The following is a 26484-nucleotide window of genomic DNA, read 5'->3' on the forward strand; positions in this document are numbered from 1 at the left end:
CACCCACAGACCTGAGTTTCTGATCAACAGACTTTAGTAACTGATCGTTGAGAATCACGACAATGTCAGGGTCACAGTTATATCACCACCATGTCTAGTCCCCAAAATATTGCTGAATGAATGACCAAATTAGCCCTATTTGGAAGACAGGAATCCCATGTTATAGGAGGGAAACTGGGGTTCACATCAGTTTTGGCCAAAATGCTACCAGCCTTTAGTTGTACAGTCAGGATGCAATCTCAGGTCTCTGACCCCAGACTCCATTAAAACTTGTAGATATAGTCATTTCAGACAAAAGCCAAATAAAACAGTTAACTGTGGAAGCTTTAGAGTCCATATAAATGTTTTAGTAGAGAATAGTCTCAGCATTTCCTTATCCCCTTAAGGGAAAAATTGTGTTAATTATCACTTAGTCATAGACAGCATGATTTTGATATTCATTTCAATCTGATTTTATAAATACAACATTCATCTTAAACATCAGTCATTTTAACAACTGAGATTATACTTTTCAAATAATATTTACATATGCACACTCTGAAAATCTAAGAGCAAAAAGATATAGAAATTAAAAACAGAGACCCAATGTTTTATCATTTGGCTAAATAAGAAATTAAATGATAAATGTGGTTTCAGAGCCTTAAAATTTTTAACACAAGACTCAATGTCATCATGTCTAAATAACACAGCTCAAGCTGACTTCCTTCGACACTGTAATTAATATAATAGGAACAGCAGTACCCTTTTGCCTTACATGTACAAAAAACTTAGATTGTAAATTAATCAATTCCAAACACTAAAGAAGATACTTTCCTAGAGTACATGTCATCATAATTCACAATTTTTAAAGCATTTGTGTAAATGTTTAATAACTAGATATAAGCTTTAAATGTTATACTCACTCTTTCATGATACTTTTGGTTCTTTTCTCTAAGTCTCTTTATTTGAGCCATAAACCGTTCTACTGCATTTTCCTTTATTTGGCAGCTGATAATAAACAAAGATAAGATGTTTTACAATTATTTATCTTGGAAAATTAATGGGGCAAATTTAAAATTTTAAACTAAATTATTTGAATTGAAATAAAGTATTAGATACATTATAAAAACCCATTTAGGGATCAGAAAACTTTTTAAGTGATTTGTGTGTGTGTGTGTGTGTGTGTGTGTGTGTGTGTGTTTCTGAGTATATTTTCCTCACTAAAATATATATTGGAGAGATAACTTCAAGTTTTTTTTCTTAAATCAATCCCCATTTGTACTTCATAATTTTTATACTTTCTAACTATCCATAAATAATTCAGCTTAAAGGGAACCTAAAGAAGGGCATACAGAAAACATGCTTTCTAGAAATCTAAATATTTCAAACAAAAATGACAAAACAAAGGCTTTATAAGTGCAGGCACATCTTCTTGAAAGAGAAAGATATACCAGGCATATCTTTGGTTCAAGTTCCTTAGCACGCCATCTCTTCTATAAATAATAAAAACTTTCCTGACACAAACACATTTCTTTAAGACCCAACAAGTATTTGTTGAGCATCTGTCAGATACAAAGGAGAGACAGAAAGGTGCAGGAAGACTTTAATGTGGGCTATGTGATAAATATTTGAAGTGCTAAGTATATCTCTACTACCCAGTACATCTTGTAACGTTAAATCTGAGACCAAAGTAACACAATGGAAACAACTTCATGTAAATACCTTGCCTCAATTAAAACAAAACAAAACAAAACAAAACAAAACAAAACAAAACAAAACAAATATATAGCACCTCTGTGGTGTAGTGAACAGAGACGCTGTTAAAGATTGAGCAACTCTTGTTTTCAATCTTGTCCCTGTCCCTTCTTACCTACATGATCTCAGGCAAGTCACTTCTCTGAGCATCAGTTTCCAAGCTATCAGTGGTGACAACAATACCTAGCCCTAATCCTATAAGGATTAAAATAAGAAATTGTATGTGAATGTTTCTAGCATAGAGTAAGTGCTTAGTAAATTTCGTTGAAGTGAATCTTATATCCTCAGCCCTTCCTCCAAAATACCATTTATATTTGTGATATTGCATATTTGGTAGAGAGAAAAATAAGGCTCCTTCTTTCCCAATAATGAGAAAATGCAACATAAAAACAAAACAAGCAATCCATTTTAGTGGCAAAAGTACTCTGTTTGGATACTATGAAACTTGGATTTCAGGCCTGCTTCTCCACTAACTGCCCAAGGACTCTTCACCTAGTTAGGCCTTGCCTTACTCTTCTGTAGGTAAAAGAATTGAAGGGGATGAGCTCTCTAGTTTTTCAGTTCAAAAATTATACAATTTAAATTGACCATTGTTCCCTTTCATGCATTCACAAATTACAAGATTTAATGAGCTGCTGCTTTGTGCCCCGTATTGTTTATGGCATTATGGAGATAGTGTTGAACAAGACCTCTGTGATTCTTGCCCTCAAGGAGCTTACATTTTATTAGACAATAAAGAAGTAAACACACAATCATATTATTTACCCATTGTTATGGGGGAAATAACAGGCTAAATGGAAGGGTGGTTTCCACACAATAATAATAAATAAGTCTATAGGTAGGTATAAACCATCTTTTTACTTCTCACCTAAAGCTTAGGTATGCAAAAATTTTGAAGGAGTGCCTTCTCTACCTCCCATTTTAAGGATAAAAATAAAAAATATTATGAGAATTATTTGAAAAAAGGCTATGCAAATGTTCACACATTAGGCAATTTCTGCAATTACAAATATGGCAACCTAACTCTCAGTATGGGTGAAGCAGGCAAATGAATCTCAAATATGTAGTCTCCATTGGTTGAGAGAGTCTTCGGATGGTCTAGTTAATAGACTTACTAATGGCTTCAGCTGAGAGCCTTCCCTGCTGATGACTGAGTATACAAAGATGGGTCCAGAGACTACATCCTGCCCCAACCCCAGCTGCTGCATGGCACAAACTTACATTAAAAAAATTATTTCATATTCATTTTAAATTCAAATTTAATTGCGCATCCGGTAATTTTATTTGCTATATCTGGCAACCTTACACTTCAGCCAACCACCCCTCTGCTCAGAGCAGTTAGGGGCAAATGACCTAGGGCTCTGTCTTTTGTTCCTTCTGCAGTGAGCTGTTCAGAAAGATCTAAATGGCACCGGCAGGCCTGGGGGAGATTCTGAAATGCCCAAAAGATTTTGGTGGCTTCATTGGCTCAATTGTGGCTCACATGGTAGTCATAGGTCTAAGTTAGCTGAGTCTTTCCTTGGAATTTACTTCAAACTCCTTAGGTCTCATGAAGATGAAACTGAACTTCAGAACTCAACACTCTTAGCCACTGTGGAGTTCAAGCTTCACTCTTCTCTATATACTTTTTCCTTTTTATAACTTTCTCAGATGCCATAGTAGCCCACATGTCACACTAAATGCTGAAGCAAGCTGGGCGATAAACTAATGAGATAATAGATATTAAAGCCGTTTGGAAAGGATACACATTATTCTGAAGCACAGTGATATGAAATGGTTAGTAATACAAGGTGTCACCTTCCCCCTTACCTCGCTGTATTATTAAAGTGTTATTAATGTGTCAGCTTTCTCCCTCCATGCAATTTCATTGAAAATTCTCAGAAGGAAAATAGATAAATCTGGATTTTAAAATGTTATACTTTTATCTATTTTTTAACCTATAATAATATCTATACCTATTTCTAGATCTATTCACACATTGTAGAAAACTGGGGGAAAAACAAGTACAAAGGAAAAAATAAAAACCACCATTACCTAGAAATGGTGTCACTTTATAGATTTGGCATTGACAGTTTCAGCTCTTCACAATCATAGAGGTTCATGACCTTATTTTCTTGGGATAGATTTAAAAAAATGTTCAGTTGTTCGGAAGTCATTGATTACCTACTATGTGCCCCCAGCTCTTTGTTCTAAAATAAGATTGTGTAAGAGAGAAGGAAGATACTTCCAGGGGACCCTTGGACAATCCTTTCTCAGATGGTGAGGTGGGTGTTTTGGCCAATTTGTCATGTGACAAAAGTTCTGTCACCTGGGAACACCTGGAATGAGTCAAGTGTCACTAACAGAGTATGGTACAGTCAGGCCTCGACTGTTTCAGTCCATGAGATTATTTAGTCTTAACAAAGCAGAGAACAAAAGCATGAGATGTTCAGTTTATATCTTGTGCTAGATCATGAGAATTTTTAAATGTTTGTCTTTTTGTAAACCTCTGTTAAAGACTGGCCTCTGATTGACCTACAAGAGAAACGGTTGGATGTCATCATTGTAAACCATGGCAGCAAATTAGAGAGCAGGTTGTATTCCTAGAGCCTTTTTGTCCACCTCTCCGAAGATGAGATGAGGGAAGTTTTCAGTTATGTTGACAAATGAGTGTGGGTAGTTTCTGGTTATAACTTAATGTTATCTCAAGTAAAAAATAAAAGGGAACTTTGTTACAAGTCCCTTCTTGGGTTTCTCAGCGTTCTGACCCTTTCAGTCAACTGCTCTCTAAAAAGAACAGACAGATAGATTTGGAGTTTCTCAAGAAGGAGGTAGATTTTATCTGAATGTTGTTAAAAACGAATCTCTTGAAGCCCAGTGTCACAGGCTAGTCACCAGCATTCCAGGCTCCCCACTTTCAGTCTTGTTCCTCTCCAATAAATAGTTTCTCATACTGACTCCCAAATATTTCACTGGACTCGGTTTATCTGACCCTTGCATACATCATCAGTTCAGTCTTACCCTTTCTCCCTCACTCTGCGTTCTCTCAGTTCCTGGGATGTGAAACCTCTCCCTCACTCCAGGATTTTTTTCCATAAGCTTTTCTCTCTTTTACTTTATCTCTCCATAATACCTACTCCTCTTCCAGAGATGAGCTCCAACGTCACTTCCTCAACAAGCTTTTCCTGACACCTCTGACCATAGTTTAAACCTTTAGTTAAACTGTTACACAGGACCCTACACTTTTCTTTCATAGGGTCTTAATTGCAGCTATGCAATTTTGTAAAAAAAAGCTTGAATTAGTTGTCTAATGTCTGTCTCCCATGTCTCATCAGGGCAGGAACCAGGTTGTCTCTGTTGTTGTCCTTTAGCACTTGCCTTGGACTTGGTAAATATTCAAGTACTTGTTCAGTAAATGCATGAATGAAGTACATGCTTTTTTAAAAATTTTAATTCCAGTATAGTTAACATACAATGTTATATTAGTTTCACATGTACTATATATCAATTCAACAATTCTGTACATTACTCAGTGCTCATCATGTTAAGTGTACTCTTAATCCCCATCACCTATTTCACCCATACCCCTACCAACCCCCTCTGGTAACCATCAATTTGTTCTCTATAGTTAAGAGCGTGTTTTTGGCTTGTCTCTCTCTTTTTTTTGTTTTTGTTCATTTGTTTTGTTTCTTAAATTCCACATATAAGTGAAATCATATGGTATTTGTCTTTCTTTAACATTTCACTCAGCATTGTACTCTTTAGATCCATCCATGTTGTTGCAAATGGCAAGATTTTATTCTTTTTTATGGCTGAATAATATTCCATTGTATATGTTGAATAATAATGCTGAATAATATTCCATTGTATATATTGTGTGTGTGCATATATATATATATATATATATATATACACATACATACACACACACACATGTATACTCTGTTGATCTATGTATCTATTTTTGTGCCAGTACCATACTATTTTGATTACTACAGCTTTGTAGTATATCTTGAAATCTGGGATTGTGATACCTCCAGTTTTGTTCTTCCTTTTCAAGATTTCTTTGGCTATTCAGGGTTGTTTGTGGTTCCATGCAACTTTAAGGATTATCTGTTCTAGTTCTGTGAAAAATGCTGTTGGTATTTTGATAGGGATTGCATTAAATGTGTGGATTGCTTTAGGTATATGGACATTTTAACAATATCTGTTCTTCTGATCCATGAGCACGGAATATCTTTCCATTTGTTAGTGTCATCTTTAATTTCTTTCATCAGTGTTTTATAGTTTTCAGAGTATAGGTCTTTTACCTCCTTCAGTTTATTCCTAGCTATTTTATTCTTTTTGGTGCAGTTGTAATGGGATTTTTTTGCTAAGTTTTTCTTCTGCAACTTCATTATTAGTGTATAGAAAATGCAATCAACTTCTGTATACTTATTTTGTAACTTGTGACCTTACTGAATAAATCAATCAGTTCTAGTAGTTTTTTGGTGGGGTCTTTAGGGTTTTCTATGTATAGTATCAAGTCATCTGCAAATAGAGTTTTACTTCTTCCTTCATTACCATTGTGGATACCTTTTATTTGTTTTTCTTAGCTGACTGCTGTGGCTAGGACTATGTTGAATAAAAGTGGGAAGAGTGTACATCCTTGTCTTGTTCCTGACCTTGTTCCTGACCTTCCTGAAAAAGCTCTCAGTTTTTTGCCACTGACTATGATGTTAGCTGTGTGGCTTTCATATATGGCCTTTATTATGTTGAGGTATGTTCCTTCTAAACCTACCTTGTTGAGGGTTATGAAGTACATTCTTGTGTGTAAAAGAAGGAAATGAATTCATTCACTCCTTAAGAATTACACATTAAAACACCTACCCTGTGTCAAAAGCTGAGGTTCAAAATCTCTCCAGGAGTTTACTATCTATGAAAACATAAATATAGAATAGGTATTACCTTTAGTTTTATCTTCAGCTCCTGGGAGTGAGACATTAAGAAATATTGTTATTAAAAATAATTCTATCTTTTGGATTTGATCTGTAGCCACTGGAGATGACACTAACTATTCTCTGTTGTATTTTAAGAGGTAAGCCAGCCAGCTGTTATATACAAAGTGTACACAGTATGTGGGAGAGTGACCAATAATACAATGGAGGGAGAGAGAGATCCAAAACCACATTAATGAATGCGGTTTCACAGCTACTACTTGGAATATATTATAGTCAAAGTTTCAAAACTTAAAAAAAAAGTCTGCACATAGCACAAGAGTTCAATTATGCTTCCAATCTACCCCTAGTCTGGCTCTCTTGACAACTTTTGAGTGCATTACTGTCCATTTGGAGTTATATGAATTTTAACAATGATTTCCATTTACATGTGGGGATGTTTGGATTTCATAATCTAAGCTTACTGATAGTCTAGAAGTGCTTCACTGGTAGGCAATTGGACTTCTTTGGGTGGCTCATTTTGAATATCCTTTTTATTTGCTTTCGCTGTGTTGTCCATTGTGTTGCTTCGTTAGTAAGAGGTATGCCTGTTTAGAAAAGAAGTAGGAAAAGCAAATAAATTCTGTCTTTGCCCCTCTACTTGTGTTTACTCAAGATAAGGAACTGCCAGCACTTAATTTAAAACTGTTTTTCCATTCAGGCTAGGAAACCTATCAGACCTATCATCCACCACAGTGCTGGGACATCAGTGAATCAATGGATTCTTGAGTCTAGTAAGTTCCGTGTTTGGACCAGGTACAGCATTTCCCCATTCCAAAACATTTTCTTTTCTTTTTTTAAAGTTTATTTTGCCAGAGATTTGAGCACACATGCTCACGTGTGCAGTGGGGGAGGGGGAGGGGGAGAGGGAAGGGGAAGGGGAGGGGTAAAAAGAATCCCAAGCAGGCTCCCAGGTTCATCCCAGGAACTGAACTGTGAGATCGTGATGTGAATCGAAATCAAGAGTCAGCTGCTCAACCAACGGAGCCACCCAGGTTCCCTTTCCTACCCAAACTTTCTAAGACACTCACCCCCTTATGTTATCCATCTACATCTCTTGTCCCTATCAAGCTTTTCTAAGAACAAGGACTATACTTTTCCAGTCATTTTATTTCTCCACAGTGTTACTGCATATAATAACAGCTCAGGAAATTTCTGTTAATTTTTTTTTAATTAAGACAAAACAAAAAAGCACAATTTTCTGTGAGCTAGAATCCAAAGAAACTAGAATCCAAAAGAATTAGGTATGGCTAGGGTTTTTAGAGCAAATAAAAGCACATATTCAAATGTTTTTTTAAATGGCTAAAAGGTTTACAAATGCAAAGTAATAATAATAATGTAATATTTAGCAGTCACTGCTCATCAGCTATCGATTGCTTTTTATCTAATAATAAAAAATTATCAAAAATAATAGATTTTAAGAGTGAAAAATCAGGTCCACTGTTCACAGATTTTTATAGTGAACAGGAATACTTGATGGATTTTGTATAGGTACTAAAGTACTTCTTTTCCGATTATAATCTTAACAGATTTTTATCTTCTAACTTCCATTAATTAAAAAAAATAAGTGCCTAAGCTTCAATCAAAGTAGTAGTAGTTGGGTATGGTAGAAAGAATTTAACCTTTGTAATTATTTATTTAGATGGCTGGGAAGTCCATGAGAGTGGGCATGATGTAATTCTTGTGCATTACTGTATTCCCCACCTAGCACAAGTAGATGCACAGTAAGTCCTTGTCAAAGGAAAAACTGGATGGATAAATCAGGCAGACATGTTTTAATCCTATATCCACCACCTATTATCTATGTGACCTTGGGTAGGTGACTTAATCTTTCTGAGCTTCAGTTTCATCATCTATAAGTTAAGAGCAAAAATCATACTCTAAAAGCTGTTGTAAGGATTAAATAAGCCATTATTTAAAGCACCTAGCATAGTGGGTGACATACAGAAAGAGCTTAGTTAAGTATTATGCCCTTTTAGTTAAAGCTCCAGATCAGGCTTTTTCAAACTCCGGGTAACTAAAGCAGAGGATGTCTACCCAATGCCAAGTATAATGATGTGTGGAAAAACTAATCCATGCGGTTTGCTATTGTCAATCTTCATCATTGACTTGGGTCACTGATTCGGCAATCTACATAGATCACTGAGATCCACAGTGGAAAATGTCTCTGAAATGAAACACTTCTTCCTAGACATGCTGTTTTCACACGTAGACCTCCAGTGAGGCTCAGTCTTTGTGTCTGAGACTTTTCTTTTCCAGCCAGTGTGCTCATCTCTACATTCTAACAGATTCGAGTATATGTGAATGCAAACATACTATATAATACTTTCCAGCTGAAAAGCACACAGCTGTCAACAAAAAGATTTAACACATTAACACAGAGTAATATATTAAGTGGTATCTTCTCAGATATGAAAGTATTGAGAATAATTTCATAAACTACACAATAAAATGTGTCATTCTCCCATCACAGTTCACAGAAACTTGTAAGTTGAGTAAAAATTGCTTTTTTTTGTTTTAGATGCAGAGTTGAATTTTTATATTATTTTCTATTTTAGAATTAGAAATTTTAACTTGACTATTGCCCAAAGAGATAACATGCTGACAAGTGTATCATTTTGCAACAATAACTTACTACTTAACAGTGATTGTTTTACTATAAATATTTTATTTAAAAGTTAAAACAAATGTTAACATTGATCTCTAATTTTCCTTCTGAGTCATATGGAGGAGATCAAGTGTTAGAGTTTCCATCTATAATACCCATCTGGTGCTGGAGGAAAAATGACCGCATCTTGCTCATTACCTCAGTTACCTGGCTCTTAAGTTTTCAGCTCTCTGACTAAAGTATTATTAGTTACCTAACTGCAACTCATGGCAAAGCACTTTAACAAACTATGAGTGAAAATGTGGATCCATTAGCACAAATTATTTATCCATAAACTATTTTAAGATTCATTGTTTTACATACTTTCCAGAAAATCAGTAAGCAGAAGATTGGCCTCTTAATAGATGCATTTTTGCAATGAGCTAATGACATTACTTCAGAATGTCCTTCTACATTTGATAATGTCCTACAAACAATGGGGATTTTCATAAACATTTACAAGGATTTACGGTTCCTGTCCACCTAGAGGACTTCTATCTCAGCAAAGGGTGAGGACCCTAGAAAAATATTCACACAGTAATGTAGGTTATCTTCCAGGAGGTTTTATGAATAATTCTTGACAGATGGACACCTAATCTGTGTGTCAGTAACTGCAAACATCTATCTGGTGCCTGCTCTGTGCATGGCACGTTACCTGGTCCTTAATTATAACATATGGAAGAGGCAAGATCTCTACTCAGACGGATAGGAAGAAAGAAGCTCTAAATACTCTAGTAGGACTTTAAGAAAAATAATGAACAACTTTAAAAGGCTAGCAAGATTGTGCAGGCAGTGAAGGCTCTGGAGATCTTTGCTCACAGTATGACCTTTTGTACTATCTGTTTGTCCTTTCCCAATGCTCTTTGGGCATTCCATAACATATGCCATGGAGCGATGGCAGGCGAGGAGGCTAGGTTTGAAAGACTCAGGTCTCCAGCCTTTTCAGAGCCTACTCCATAATCACTTTCTGTCAGAAAATTTTTCAAAACATATTCCCCAAATGCTTCTCAGTGGAAAGGAAGAAGTCTGTTTAGAAAAAATGGACATAGAATAGCCATCTTATTCAAATGTACTGTTATCCCATAATGCTTTACTTGACTCTGCAAAATTACCCCCCCCAAAAAACCAAAGAGTGCATTCTCAGGATCCTGGCTCAATACTGAGAAAGCTCCTAATGACTTTTTTCATGACTTTGTGGAGCCATGAATATCCAGAAGCCTCCTAATGACTCTTTCCAAATTTTGTGGAGGCTGAGAGGGATGGCAGCTCTGCCCTAATAGCTTTTTTGACATTTGAAATGGATTCTGATGTTTGTTATGTAGATTAAAATGGAAGATATTTACTTAACAGCATTAGTAACAGTAAAAGTTCTGAATAAGATTTCATCAGAGATTGAGGGCATGATTTAGTGAAAAGATCTCTATATGGGTGTGGGAAGTCTCGAAGTCTATCTAGTACTGGCTCTGCCATTAACTAGCTGTAAATGTGTATGTCTAATAAATAATAATAATGTAGTAGTATCCCATTATAGTGTTAATTGCAATATATATTTGAAAGAATTCATGGTGTTATATGCTCATTTTCAACAAAATATAATTCCTTTAATACTGAATAACAACTAACCGCTTCAACAAACCATCTTTGGGTTTTCAAAAATATATGTTGGAACATATATTTGGAATATATATTTTCAAAATATATTTTCAAAATATATGTTGGAACATACCTTGTTGGACACAAAGTAGATGCTCAATAAATGTCTAATTTGAATGACCTGCAAATAATGTATACTCACTTTCTTTATCCATGGCCCTATTTATTTTCTCGTAATGTTGTAAATACCCTGAATTTAGAAAGTAAATCACTTTTAAATTCAAATTCTCACTTATGCTAGAACATATTGTTAATACAATATTTAAATGTTTTAGAAATGCTTTTCAGTGTAGGGGTGCCTGGCTGGCTAAGCCGGTTGAGCATTTGACTCTGGATTTCAGTTTGGGTCATGATCTCATAGTTTGTGGGATTGAGCCCCACATCGCTTGGGATTCTCTCTCCTTCTCTCTCTGCCTCTCTCCCACTTGTGCTCTCTGTCTCTCTCAAAATAAATCAATAAATAAACATTTAAAAAAAGAAATGCTCTTCAGTGTATGTTAAAAAGCACTGAATTCATTTAAAGCCTTTTAGTAGTGAGAATATCACCTAAAAGTTAGCTTAAAACAAATTCAGTCCTTTTTTTGTATAGATTATGTATATACAGCCCAAAACAGCTTTAAAATGTAAAACACAGCCAGTTTGGAGATATGTTAAACAACCAAATATTCAAATCAAGATGTTTAAAAATATCTGGATAAATAACACTTTCAACTTTCACATGCCTAATTGGTGATGTACATTACATTACCATGTATTTTTTTCACCAATACAAATCCTTTGGTCAGTGGGGCATTTCTGAACTGCAGTTCCCAAATTACACTTAGCTTCCGAATTGGTCTATCTTCTGATCCAGATTTGCTAATAACAAATAGTTTGAGAAGCATTATATTATACTAATTTCTCTAGCAACCAGAACTACTACATTTTTTCCCCAACTCCTGCTGTCCTTCAAGCTTAGAAATGTCAAAATAAAAGAGACATAATTATGAAAAGAATGTTGTGAGGATGATGGAAATACATGTAGTATTTTCAAACTCTGATGGTGGAGGAGAACCAAAGGGCTTCCATTTTCAGAGAGCAGTGGTGAATACAAAGAGATCTACTGGGGCCAGGTCTTGGGGTGGCAGTAAGGAAATCCATAAGCAATTATCACACACACAGTGATAAATACCCAGGTTTATTGTTTTCCTTCTCTGCCTTAACAGAAATATATATATATATATATATATATATATATATATATATATTTTTTTTTTTTTTTTTTTTTTTTTTTCCTTCAATGGGACATCTCCCACTACCCAACCACCTCCTCAACTCTCTCTTGCCCAGCAGAGAATTAATCATGGAGCAAGAAGGGGAGTGAAGAACAAAGTACTGTACAAATCTAACATTAATAAAAGAAAGAAACCTAGCATCCTGTGAACAGGATGTTGCAGGATCCACGGCAAGGAGCTAAAGCCAATCTATGGACTGTGGAGGAGAGTGGGGGCGGGGGCGGGGGAGGCCATCAGCAACACTTAGAGCACTCAGGTAGTACCCTCGTGGGAGGGCTCCATGATGGCTCTGAGAAGGTTGCAGGGAGGTGTGAGTCCTCACTCAAAACGCATTCACAAGACCAGGAATTCGGTGAGAAGAGCACTAAGCAAAGCAAGACTTGAGTCTGGTTCTGGCTCCTCCACTAGTGAGTTTTATAACCTTGAGTCTCTAATCCCCTCTGACCCTGAGTTCTCTTCCATCTTTCCTACCTCCTGTCCGGGTTATCAGTGAGGCTCAAATGCTTTGGGAATACTGTCAAGCGATAAAGCTCCACACAAAGGGAAGGATTAGTTTACTGAACACCTACGTGCTAGAGGCTGTGAGGGCACCATTAAGGTCACAAACCTGAATCACATTCAGATCCTGCCCTCAGGAACAGATCTCGAAGGGCGGGCAAATCAGCAAGTCACCGGGGGTTCTACTGCAAGGCGAAGAGAGGTTAATATTTGGATCAGTTCAAAAAATCTCCCTCACTGTCTCCTTCCTGAAGAGGGGCGGGCCTATGAGAACCCCTCCCGGCGGTTTCCCACGGTTCGGAGCAGGGTTTGGTGGAGGACGCCAGGAGGGAGCGACCCCAGGCTCGCTTGGGCGTAGAGCAAGCCCTAGGCCTGGTGGGGGTGGGACGGAGATGTAAAGTCTTAAGTGCCAAACTGGAAGGAGTCAGGGGTCGAGCGAGGAGTCCAGCCAGTCTCCCTACCTTCCCTCGACCGCTTCCAGGCGCGGATGCACTGCAGTGGGCCCGCAGGTAGCACTGGCGTCCTGCCCGCGGACCAGGCCCACCCACTCCCCTGCTGTAGCCTAGCCCTCCGTTTCCTAGGCGATGGGCTCGCGAGGGCTTCCCTCCCCCCACCCCCCACTCCGCCACGCGCCGCCGCGACCCGCGGGCCGGGCGCGCCACCTGGTGGCCGCACGGGGAAGAGTCCAGGCGAAGGGCACGCACGGCCGCCTTCGCAGCCGAGATCGCGTCCTCCCGCCTTCTCCCCGCGTGATTTTGACCGCCACGACTCCCCCTGTTGATTCCATGAAACACACAACTCCCTCCTTGCCTCCCTGGAGTGGCAAACTGGTAAGTGGTGAGTTGTGTGGAGACGTGACAGCCGGCTCTGCTCTGTGACCGTCAGCGGGTCACTTGGGTCTGTGTGTCTGTTTCTTCCGCTGTAAACTGAGGCACAGACCGCTCTGGGTTTCCTAGCAGCTCACGGGATGGGGAAAGGGGTGTAGGCGCGTGGAGGGCTTCTGCCGCACTCTGCCCTTCAGCGACCAAGGCTTGTCTTCTCTCTGCTCTTGTTTTGGGTAAAAGTTCCTTCGGGTTTGGCTCCAGACACAATTGCAACCCCCTGGATTAAGTGCTCGTGTGATAATGTCCAGCTCTGAAAGATCCTGAAAGATCTGAAAGATCCTGCCTCTTTTGCTTGTCGCTTTACTTTTTTTGCTCCTAAACCTCGAGAAACCAACGCAGGTTCGTCTTTGCCCCTCCTGATACTTTTCGCAGCTCTGTCCTCCTTTGAGAAAAGAATATCACCACGCACCTACATCCTTTAAGGTTCCCCTTTCCTCTTCTGCATTTTTCCTCATCCTCTGCCTCAAGACAACAATTTCTTACGCCCTGGCACCACCTACTTAGGCCACTAACCTCTGACTCAGTTATTTATCCCTCTGTCCTGGGGAGACGGAAGTAAGGCGCTCCCTGGAACCTCCACTCTTAATTAGTCACCCTGTTTGGCATTCTTGAATTCGATTTTTAAATTTTTTTTTCCAACGTTTATTTATTTTTGGGACAGAGAGAGACAGAGCATGAACCGGGAAGGGGCAGAGAGAGAGGGAGACACAGAATCGGAAACAGGCTCCAGGCTCTGAGCCATCAGCCCAGAGCCCGACGTGGGGCTCGAACTCACGGACCACGAGATCGTGACCTGGCTGAAGTCGGACGCTTAACCGACTGCGCCACCCAGGCGCCCCTTGAATTCGATTTTTAAAAACTAGTTTATCATATGTTTTCTAACTAGTGCTGTGTTATATTAATAACAAATTCAGAACTTCTTAAAAGAAGGGAATTGAAGCAGTTAATACGCATATTAGCTTTTGGCTGAGAGAGTTTTTCTCATCAGTAAAAAGTCATCCAAAAAATAACCAGTTTGAGACAATTTTTGTGTTTTACCTCATTTGGACCTTCTTTTATTTCCATCAGTGTTGTGTATTTGTTAAATGCCAGCAGGTTGCTGGGATCTACAAATCTGAAAAAGGTTTTTAAGTACTTGATCTTAACTAGAATACCAACAGGTGGGATTATGGGGTAAAAATATTAAATAGAGTGCTGTTGCAGGAGCAAAAAAAAAAGCTACCACCAAAATTTTTGAAGCGTGGGGATTATTTTTGTTAAATGGAAAAACAATTTTGTGATTATTCAGTACGTTGAACTCATTCCCAAATCATTTCCTATAAATCTTAGACCTGCTTCTTCCATGAGAGCCTGGATCCAGGGTCAGAAATGTACTCTTATCCCCTCATTTATCTCCTGGGCAGTTTTTGTTATGGTATTTGCCAGTTAGTGGTCAGACAGTGAAGCCAGATAATCATTTGCCAAGCTTCCTCATTTGACTTTGGTTTTCTGTTAGCTCTGCCATGTTGAGTGATGTAGAAATACACGTAGGAGAGTTTCTGTGGTAGAAAGAGCCAGATATGTTGTCTGATTGGCAAAATGCCAGAGAACCTGTTTGGTATGCACAGTTGCTAAACATTTTATACTTTTTCAAAATTTTCTCCCACTTTTACTGAGGATTGCTACCTCTGCAAACAGACTCTACAGCAATCGACTAAATGCATTCATATTAAATCTCACAGTAATTTTTAGATGCCTGAGCTAGTGATTAACATATTGACTTTGTAAACCAGTTAAAACTTTTAGTAAATCAGAAAGTTTACTGAAAATAAAGTTACTTTTCAGAAACAGAAAAACCCTGATAATTTCTTATTCAAAAACTTTGTTCCTGACAAATATGAGATAATTAAATAGGTGTTTTGCCAAAAAAAAAAAAAAAGTCAGGGTGCCTGGGTGGCTCAGTCGGTTAAGCCTGTGACTCTTGGTTTCTGTTCAGGTCATGATGTCACGGTTTCGTGAGTTCGAGCCTCACGTTAGGTTCGGTGCTGAGAGTGTGCAGCCTGTTTGGGGTTCTCTCTTTCTCTCAGTCTCTCTCTGCCCCTCCCCCACTCACGCTGTCTCTGTCTCAATAATAAATAAGTAAAATTAAAAAAAAGTCATGAAGTAAAATATTCTCTTGAGAGGAAAGGCTTACATTACCTTTATGCAGACACTGTAACAAACCCATAGAGGGGATTGTGTTGTGATGCAACATCCATTGGCATGTTTCAATATTGTAAAATGGGATTGTTTCCCATCTAATTTATATGGGTGCTAACTTTTTCTTTTAGGCCAGAGACATAGCTCTGCAATCTCTCCTCATCTCTTCATTTCTTCACACCGAGTTTAACTTGAATGACCAGAACTCTGGCAAAAAGAGGTCACATCTCTTTTTTTCCCCACATACCTCCTCCTCCTTACTAATTTTTTATGATCTCTTCATTCTCTCTGAGGGAGAGGAGCCCAGAATGGTAAGCAGGAGCCAGCATGCCATCTCCCGGGAGCCTGAGCCAGGTAATATGGACCATGCCTAAGGGCTTTGGTGTCTGATGTCATGAGACCAGTTGAGCTACAGTGAGTTGCTATGCTTTTGGCAGTTTTAAAATATGACTACGTAGGTAAATGTACAGATCAATAGACCGTGACAAAAATATCCAGAAATAGATACACAAAAATATATATACATATATTTACATATATTTGACTATATATTTTATTTTATATATATACATACACACACATATAGGTAGTTGCTTCAGACAGAAGTGGCAAGCTAAATAAACGAGGCAAGGATAGTATTTTCAACAAAGGCTACTGTAACTATTGCATATATTTGGGAAAAAAAATGAATCTTGACCTGACTATGCACCTTGAAAAAATTAACACAAAGTGAATCATAGATCTGAACATAAAAGCTAAAACTATAAAACTTCTTGAGTAAAACATAGGAGAAAAATCTTTGTGATCTTGAGTAGGCAAAGATTTCTTTTATAGGACACCAAGAGCATGAATTAAAAAAAAAGAAAATAATAATTTGGACTTCATCAAAATTAAAAACTTCTGCTCTTTAGTCAGTTTGAAGAAGATGAAAAGGCAAGCCACAGTCTGGAGGAAAATATTTCTTTACAAAAATGTTTTAATGTTTACTTTTGAGAGAGAGAGAGAGAGAGACAGAGTGCGAGGGGGGGAGGGGCAGAGAGAGAGGGAGACACAGAATCTGAAGCAGGCTCCAGGCCCTGAGCTGTTAGCAAAGAACCCAACGCAGGACTTGAACTCAAGAATCATGAGATCATGACCTGAGCCGAAGTCGGACGCCCAGCTGACTGAGCCACCCAGGTGCCCTGAGGAGGAGAGTATTTTAATACATAGACCTGACAAAAGGCTGGTATCCGTAATTTATAAACAACTTCTAAAGCTCAATAGTGAGAAAATAACCAGTTACAAATGCCAAAGGATTTGAATAGACACTCCACAAAAGAAGATATATCAGTGATCAATTAGTACATGAAAATATGCTCAACATCATTAGTCATCAGGGAAATGCAAATTAAAACCCCAATGAGATACTGCTACACACCCATTAGAATCGCTAAACTTAAAAAGACTGACAATCCCATGTGTTAGCAAGGGTGGGGAGCAACTAGAACTTTCATATATTCTTGCTGGGAAAATAAGATGGCACAACCATTTTGGAAAGCAATTGAGTGGTCTTTTATAAAGTTAAAACATCTATCTCCAGTATGACCCAGCAACCCCACTCCTAGATATTTATTCAAGAGAAATGAAAATGAATGTTCATTACAGCTTTATCATAATAATCTAAATCTGGAAACAACCCAGATGTCCAGCCACAGGTAACTGCTAAAACAAAACATTTATAGACATGCAACAGAAACTACTTAGCAATAAAAAATAAATGAACTGTTGATTCATGCAACAAACAACATGATGGGTCTCAAAAGAATTTAGCTAAGTGAAAAAGCCAACTGTAAAAAACCATATATGGTGTCACACAAAATTCTAGAAGAGCCTGAAAGCAGATTAGTGGTTGCCTGGCACTAGGAGGGAAGGGTGAAGGGATTGACTGCAAGGAGGCAGAAGGGAACTTTGGGATGAAGGAAATGTTCTGTAGCTTGATGGTGATGGTAGTTACAGGGTGATACATAGTCATGTGTTAAAACTTGCCAAATTGCATATTTAAATTGGCGCATTTTATTGCATATAAATTATACCTTAATAATTAATTTATTTTTAAAAGAATAGCTATAAATTCTTTGATATTCCTCCCATCAAGAGGTGGAGTCACTTCTTGAATCTAGGTGGTCTTATGACTGCTTCAACCAAGAGAATATAGTAGAAATGACTGTATGTTATTTCCAGGGCTAGGTCATAAAAAGTACAGCTTCTTCTGGGTTCTTTCGGGATACTTGTTCTGAGGGAAGCCAACTGCCATGTAAAGTTCATCTACTTGGAGACAGCCATTCTGGAGAGGCCAAGTGTAGGCTCTGTGGTAATCTATTCCAACAGAGACTACTTTCTAGCCCAAAAAGTGCCCAAGATGTGAGTGAAGCTGTCTTGGATCCTCCCAATCGGCCCATCCACCGGCTGAGTAATGCTGAGTTGTGCCATAGTTGATGCCACAAGGAGCAAGAGGTCGCCAGTTGCTATCCTGCAGAATCTGGGATACGATTGTTTAAAGCTTCTAAGTTTTTTTTTTTTTTTAAATGTTTTTTTTTTTTTTCAACGTTTATTTTATTTTTGGGACAGAGAGAGACAAAGCATGAACGGGCGAGAGGCAGACACAGAATCGGAAACAGGCTCCAGGCTCTGAGCCATCAGCCCAGAGCCTGACACGGGGCTCGAACTCACGGACCGCAAGATCGTGACCTGGCTGAAGTCGGACGCTTAACCGACTGCACCACCCAGGCGCCCCTAAAGCTTCTAAGTTTTGATAGTGTATTAGTTATCCATTACCATATAACAAATTACTCCAAAATTTAATGGTTCAGGACAACAGCAATCACTTATTATCTCACAGTGCCTATGGATCAGGAGTTTGGGAGCAAGTTGATTGGGAAGTTCTAAGTTAGGGTATCTCATGAGGTCAGATGTTGGGCAGATTCTGTCCCTGCCTGAAGAAGCTTTCAGTCTAGGGGGAGTGAGGAGTAGACAAGTTAATAGGCAATCACCACACATTCGGCTGATCTGTGGAATAGGGGTAAAAGCCCCTGAAAAGGGAAAACCTAACCCAGTCTTGAGGGTCAGGAAAAAATTCCTAATGAGGTCTAAACAGAGACTTGGCAATGAGCAGGCATTAGTCAGTTTGGAGGGTTGGATGTGAAGGGGGCTGGAACAGAGGGATGGGCATGGGCAAAGGCCTAGAGGTAAAGATGAAAATGATGTGTTTTTTGGAGCTGAAAGAAATTTACAAATGCTTAGAGAATAGGTTCCCAGAGAAAGGAGAGGAGCTAGCCAGTAGTCACAGGTCCTCTGAACCATCTTTCATGGTGACAAAAGTTCACTCTGGCTACAGTGTGGAGAGGTTGGGAGAGGTCAAGAAGGGGACATGGTCCAGGATGAACTCCACTGATTATACTTCTTTCTTCTGCCTAAGGGCCTCTCACTTAGGTCTAGTTTCTTGTCCAAGACACCGCCTCTGCCTTTTGCAACATTGCAATGATTGGCAAAAAGAATGACCTCATCTCTCTGGCTCAATCTTGCCCAATCTCTGGAACCTTCTATGACTCAGGTGAGATGCTCACCCCCACACCAGGAAGTAGTCTATGAAACTTTGCCTCCAACAAACATATTAAAAGAATTAGAACATAGGGAGTGACACTACCTCACATCTGGAGAATGAGGCAGTATGGATTCTGACTTCCATCTTTTAAGAACTGTGTTTGTATAATTGTTTTTAGTTGATTTTTTTTTTTTACTGTGGTAAGAAACACAACATAAGATCTACTCTCTCACAAAATTTTAACTGTATATTGTTGTTAACCATAGGTGCTGTATTTAGTAGCAGATCTCTCCAATTTATGCATCTGACATAACTGAAACTTTATACCTTTTGAACCGCAATTACCCATTTTCCCTCTCCAAAGAGCTGGCAAGCACCAATCTACTCTCTGCTTCTATGAGTTTGACTATTTTAGATCCCTCATATAAGTGTATTCATGCAGTATTTATCCTTCTGTGTCTGACCTATTTCACTCAGCATAATGTCCTGCAGGCTATTGTTGCAAGTGGCAGGATTTTTTTTCTTTTTCTAAAGCTAAATAATATTCCATTGTATGAATATACCATGTTTTCTTTATAATTTAATTTAATTTTTTAAATATTTATTTATTATTATTTAAAAAAAATTTTTTTAACGTGTATTTATTTTTGGGACAGAGAGAGACAGAGCATGAATGGGGGAGGGTCAGAGAGAGGGAGACACAGAATCTGAAACAGGCTCCAGGCTCTGAGCTGTCAGCACAGAGCCTGACGTGGGGCTTGAACTCACGGACCATGAGATCATGACCTGAGCCGAAGTCGGACGCTTAACTGACTGAGCCACCCAGGCACCCCTATACCATGTTTTCTTTCTCTATTCATCCATCAAGGGACATTTAGGTTGTTTCAATATTTTGGTTATTATGGATGATGCTGCAGTGAACATGGGAGTGTAGATAACCTCTTTGACATCCTGATTTCAATTCTTTTGGGTAAATATTCCAAAATGGGATTGCTAGATCATGTGGTAGTTCTATTTTTAATCTTTTGAAGAACCTCCATACTGTTTTCCAAAATTTGAACATGCAATTCAATAGCTTCCCTGTCTGTTAGAAACAATGATTTAGAATAGACTGTGGGGGCACCTGGGTGGCTCAGTCAGTTAAGTGTCTGACTTTTTATTTTGGCTCATGTCATGATCACATGAGGCTCTGCACTGACATCATGGAGCCTGCTTGGGATCCTCTCTCTCTCTCGCTCTTGCTCTCACTCTCTTTCTCTCTCTGCCCCTATCTCTGTGCCTGTCTCACACTCTCTCAAAATACATAAACAAACATTAAAAAAAAGAGAGAGAGAGAATAGACTGTGGCAAAATGTGCCATATAAAAATATCACCAGAAAAAAGAGTTTGATACAGATAGTATGTGTTAAAACCCTAAATAATAGTTTTCTTAAAGTTCTCAAAACTTTTGACTTAACAGACTGGATCATACCAGGAATAGAAAATATATAACATTGGATAATATCAGTATTAATCTTTCCAAATAAATGTATAAGTTTAATGCAGATCTATAAAAAAAATGTTTGCACTACTGTGTATCAGTATTAGCAAATCCAAGATGATGTGCTATATTTTTAAATTTTTTTTCAACGTTTTTATTTTTATTTTTGGGACAGAGAGAGACAGAGCATGAACGGGGGAGGGGCAGAGAGAGAGGGAGACACAGAATCGGAAACAGGCTCCAGGCTCCGAGCCATCAGCCCAGAGCCTGACGCGGGGCTCGAACTCACGGACCGCGAGATCGTGACCTGGCTGAAGTCGGACGCTTAACCGACTGCGCCACCCAGGTGCCCCATGTGCTATATTTTTAAATAAAAAGGGGCACCTGGGTGGCTCAGTTGGTTGAGCATCTGACTTTGGCTCAGATCATGATCTTGCAGTTCATGAGTTCGAGCCCCACGTTGGGCTCTGTGCTGACAGCTCAGAGCCTGGTGCCTGCTTCAGATTCTGTGTCCCCCTCTCTCTCTGCCCCACCCCTGCTTGTGGTGTCTCTCTCTGTCTTTCAAAAATGAATGAACATTAAAAAAAAATTAAAAAAAATAATGAGGTTTTGGGTTACTCTCTATGTTACATATGGTGTTGAGGAAATACTAAATATTTTACCTTTTATTCAGCACACTGGCTGAGAACATCATTGCAAAAGACCACATTATATGCTTCCATTTAAATGATATGTCCAGAGAAAGCAAATCTGTGGAGACAGAAATTGAGAGACTTCAGTTGGGGCTTTACCACAGTAGGGTCACCAGCAGGGGGACCACTTGGAAAGAGAGTTGTTCAAATGAGGGATGAGGAGCTGAACAGAGGGCTGCAGAGAGAATAACCTTTGGTCCCTGGAATCGAAAGACTCTACTACTGAATGCACCTGACTTTGGGAATTGCACATTGTGAAGTCTGGTGAGACTAAGAGTCATAGGATACAGAACCATGTTTTGTTGATTCTTATTTTAAACATGAAATTTGGACTAGAACAGTCTAGAGTTTTTCTGAAACTGCTGACCAGCTGTGAACTTGGATAAATGACCTCCTTTCTGTACCTTAATTTCCTCATCTGTAAATGGAGATAATATTTCATACCTCTCAGGGCTGTTCTGAAGATTAAACACCTAGTGCAATTCTTGGCCTATAGTAGGTATTCAATGGATATTAGTTCTCCCTCATACTCCTTCTGAAATGTTATTTTAGAGAGAATTCCAGAAAATAGGAAAACGTGGAGCTCTTCTGGGTCACATTTCCCATGTGGTTGGAGAGGGCTTGCTCCATGCAATTTGCAGCTAAATCTGGTGGTACCCAAATATACATCTCTAACCCAGCTCCAAACCTGTGTACCCAGCTGCCTACTCAGCATCAATTAGATGTCTCACAGGCACATCATGCCCCAAACACATTATCTCTTACCCCTCCAACTTGCTGATCCTCAAAGCTGTGATCCATATTGAGTAAATAGTGTCAGCATTCACCTAGCCGTTCAAGCCTGAAGACTTGACTCTTTCCTTTTCCTCAAATCCCAAATGAAACGAGTCTTCAAGTTCTGACAGTCTATCTAGTGATTTGGTACATTGAACCTATTCATTAATTTTCATCCAAAAATATTTGTTGAGCAGTTACTATGGACTAGGCATCGTGTCAGGCTCTGTCTTCACTGCTTCCTCCCTAGTACTGATCACAATCTTCTTCTGGCTTGACTGAAGAAATAACTTCCCTGTTAGTTGCCCTGAATCAGCTTCTTACCTCTTTGAATCTTTTCTCCACATGCTACCAGAGATTCGGTCCTTTGGCTTAAGACTTTAAATGGCTTCCCACCTGGCACAGCCAGTAAGACTTTCTAAGATCCAGGCACACTAGGCATAAGTCTGGTTCCCTGATATATGCTCCAGTCATTGGTGGGGTTCCCTCCAAAACAAATCCTGAGACTAGGATTTGAGTGCAAGTGGTTTATGTGGGGGGTAATCTCAGGAAGCTGTGGTAGGAAGATAGAGGAATGAGGAAGGAAGAAAAAGAAGGCTATTCAGAGTGCCTTAATGAATGGATTCATGGGAGGTGGGTGACTGGGGCTCAGTCTCACTGGGAAACTCTGGGAGACAGTATACACCATAGCCTGAATTGTGTTCTCCCAAATCCATATGTTGAAGCCTTCATCCTCAATATGCCTATATTTGGAGATAGGGACAATAAGGAGATAATTAAAAATTAAGGAGGGCCTATAATGAGATCATAAGGGTGGGGCCTTGATGCAGTAGCATTAGCGTATTTCTAAGAAGTAACACTAGGGAGCTCCCCTGAGGTCTTTCTTTCTCTTTGTGAGAGAGCACACAAAGAAGAGGTCACGTGAACACACAGTGATAAAGTGGTCATCCACAAGCCAGGAAGAGAGGTTTCACCAGAAACCACCCATGCTGGCACCCTGATCTCAGCCATCCAGCCTCCAGAACTGTGAGAAAATACATTTCCGTTGTCTAAGCCACGCAGTCTATGGCATTTTGTTATGGCAGCCCAGGCTTAGATAGTATAGAACACCCAGAGGGTGAGGGAGCTGCGTAGTTAACTCTCAAGTCTTATTCACCATGGGTTGAGGACTGCTCCTGAGGGCACTGATTCCTTGGCACTGACGGCCTGCACCATACTAGGGCCGAGCATGCTCCTGCCTGCTGTGGGCCAGAGAAGCCTTACTCAGCCAGAGAGTCTTTTGCAGGAAGAAGCCTTTGGCTTGCCTGGTGAGTGCTGAGGGGATATGAGCAGGGCAGTAGTGGCCTCCACAGCCCCCAGTTTACTTTCCATCCGTAGCTCTGCTTATCCTTATAATGACTCATTCAGCCAATGTGTTAGCTCTGTAAGGCTATAGACAATATCTCTCTGCTTCACAAATGTATTGCCAATGCCTAGCACAGAGCCTGACAAGTAATAGTTGCTCAAGAGATATTTAATGAATGTTTGGATAAATAAATAAATGATGATCCTTTTCAGAAAGTAACCCAGGGGGCACCTGGGTGGCTCAGTCAGTTAAGTGTCCGGCTCTTGGTTTTGGCTCGGGTCATGATCTCATGGTTTGTGAGTTCAAGTCCCATGTCGGGCTCTGCACTGGCAGTGTGGAGCCTGCTTGGGATTCTTTCTCCTTCTCTTTCTTCCCCTCCCCTGCTCTCTCTCTCTCAAAAAAAAAATAAACTTAAAAAAAATCTTAAAAAAAAAACCAGAAAGTAAGTAAGGCATGTCATGCTCTGTATCTGACAAATAAATTACACATGGAGCATAAAACCTCTAAGTTATTGTGACACCTAAATCTCTATATTCACATAAATTACTGAACTCTCTTTACAGTAGCTGATTAAAAGCTTTACTATGCTTTTTAAATAAAGCTTAAGGTGTAAATTTTTATCCTTTTGCAACAAATCCTAACACCTTTTTTCTAGACCCAGGCCATTCCACATGTTGCGCTGGGTTTGGAAAGGATAAAACACACACAGCCCACCCTGCACAACAACAACCGGGCTCAGCCACATGACTCTCTGGAAATGGCTCCCAGCTGCCCACAGTTTGAACATAAATAAGGTGGAGCACACGAAGTTGAAGGCAGCATTACGGAACTCAGAGCTACTCCCGTGAGCACTGGGAAGTGTGGAAGGTGCCCTGCCATAAAAGCAAGACTTCAGAAAGATTAATGAACAGTGATGCCTAGGTGGGAGTGGAATGGGGAGAGACTGGAGGCTGGGACACAAGATAGGAACAAAGAGCACTGAGACAACATGGCTGAACAGACACTGGTGAGCTGTGTGACACTTTCTTATGGGGCCAGTAGCCTGGGTGGAGACAGAGGAATCACAGCAGTGAATGAATCAAAGTATATACAGTATGCAAATACAGTTTAGGTTTTAATCGAACTCCCTTACAAGGCCTCTTCTGTTAATCTTTGAAGTTATTTCCTAAGACACCAAAGGGGTATTTGTTAAAAAAAAAAAAGTTATAAGTCATCACAAAGGTTCCCTGTAAATAATCAAGAATGCAAGTTTTCACAACTGTGTAACTTGAAAAGGGAGGTGAAATGGCACTGATTTTTGTGTGTCCATGGAATGATGCCTGAATGTTGCGTGCATACAGCACATGACTTTCTCTGAAACTAAGAAATTGTTTCCCTTAAAACTTTGCTTAAGTTTAAGCAAATATTTAAATATTCCTTTTCACATGTTCTGCATCTTGACTGTAGTGGTGATTACATGATGATATTCATGTATCAAAACTTCTCAAGCTCTATATTTAAAATTGATGACTTTGGGGACACCTGGGTGGGTCAGTCAGTTAAGTGTCTGACTTCAGCTCAGGTGATGATCTCTCAGTTTGTGGGTTCAAGCCTCATGTAGGGCTCTGTGCTGACAGCTCAGAGCCTGGAGCTTGCTTCAGATTCTGAGTCCCCTCTCTCTCTGCCCCTCCCCTGTGTGCTCTCTCTCTCTCTCTCTCAAAAATAAGCATTAAATAAATTAAAAGTAAATAAAATTAGTGACTTTGTATCTAAATTATGCCTCAATAAAGCTGGTTTTTAAGAATTGAATAAAGGTCAAATCTATCCAGAGATGAATCCAGACAAATAAGAATACATATGTATGATTGTACTTACATAAAACTCTCGAAAATGCAAATGAATCTATTGTGATGGAAAGCAGATCAGTGATTGTTTCATTGAGGATGGGGTTTTATATACCTCATAGTGCTATCTATACATACATATATGGCACTATGAAGTTGAGAGACTTCCAGTTAAACATAGTTGACTTTGTCTCCTCCTACTGAAACATGACTAAATAGGAAGAGGTGGGGTGGGGTAGAGTTGGAGGGAGTGTAAATCCACAAAGACTGATAAAATTAGAAAGGAGATGTGAGCAAATTTTGAAAGGTGGAAAATGAGTGGAGGAGCAAAATGTAACTGAGAGCAGAGGAGGCTACTATTGAGAGCCCATAGAGGATGCAGAACTTGAGGTGGTACCAGGTACACCAAAGGTGAGTGAGGTGCAGGGATTGGTTGAAGTTTTTATGCAGATATTAAAGCCAAAGCGTCTTCCCTATCCCTTGAAGTCAGGGAAACTACCCTCCACAGGTGATAGGAAGTATGTTCTCTGGAGACAATGAGCCAGAGAGACCCAGACAGACTCAGGGACACAAGACATATAGGGGTGTGGTGGGGTTGGGTTAATGGCAGGAGACTGAAACATGCTGATTCTGGGAAAATTCAAGTAATAAACAGAGGTACCCTCAGCCTTCTTTCTCAGATCTACTCCCACAAAGACCCTTCTTCCAAAGAGCCATCAGGCATATGTCCCCCCAGGCAGGAAACTGGAGGCTGTTTCTCTAAAGAGAAAACACCTCCACATACTGACATTTGAAGGATCCAGCGTAGGAAAGCACTAAAGGAAATTCTAGCTGACAGCTGTGCTGTAGGCCTAGAAAGTAATTAGCCCAGATGGAGTAGGAAAACTTGAGAGTTTGAGGGGGATATTGCCAGGGGGAAAAAAAAAAGTGGAACAAAAAGATTATTTGATATATTTTAGTGTCTGGA

The 26484-nt window shown here is 39.4% G+C and overlaps 2 protein-coding genes across 15 annotated transcripts in view; one reads left to right on the forward strand and one right to left on the reverse strand.

The window, feature by feature from the left end:
* Positions 1-26484, reverse strand: part of CCDC83 (coiled-coil domain containing 83) — a 68120-nt gene that overhangs the window by 33084 nt on the left and 8552 nt on the right. For 2 of the 10 annotated variants that reach the window (XM_045038670.1, XM_019811700.3), the window contains exons 1-4: positions 13223-13352; positions 12880-12946; positions 7115-7237; positions 903-987 (exon numbers count right to left, since the gene is read on the reverse strand). In XM_045038670.1, coding sequence (XP_044894605.1) covers positions 903-987; positions 7115-7209 — 180 coding nt within the window. In that variant the 5' untranslated portion in view covers positions 7210-7237; positions 12880-12946; positions 13223-13352. Of the gene's footprint in view, positions 1-902; positions 988-6582; positions 6629-7114; positions 7238-12870; positions 12947-13222; positions 13353-21545; positions 21634-26484 lie in introns of those variants that run through there. The other 8 variants (XM_023239361.2, XM_023239362.2, XM_019811699.3 and 5 more) reach the window with 8 other exon arrangements.
* SYTL2 (synaptotagmin like 2) overlaps positions 13445-26484 on the forward strand; it is a 155449-nt gene continuing 142409 nt past the window's right edge. For 4 of the 5 annotated variants that reach the window (XM_019811685.3, XM_019811683.3, XM_019811686.3 and 1 more), the window contains exons 1-3: positions 13445-13591; positions 16117-16177; positions 19278-19412. The gene's annotated coding sequence lies outside the window, so the exon portion shown is untranslated. Of the gene's footprint in view, positions 13592-16116; positions 16238-19277; positions 19413-26484 lie in introns of all 5 variants that reach the window. The other variant, XM_045038658.1, reaches the window with a different exon arrangement.

Source organism: Felis catus, chromosome D1, assembly GCF_018350175.1.
Source record: "Felis catus isolate Fca126 chromosome D1, F.catus_Fca126_mat1.0, whole genome shotgun sequence".
NCBI lineage: Eukaryota > Metazoa > Chordata > Mammalia > Carnivora > Felidae > Felis > Felis catus.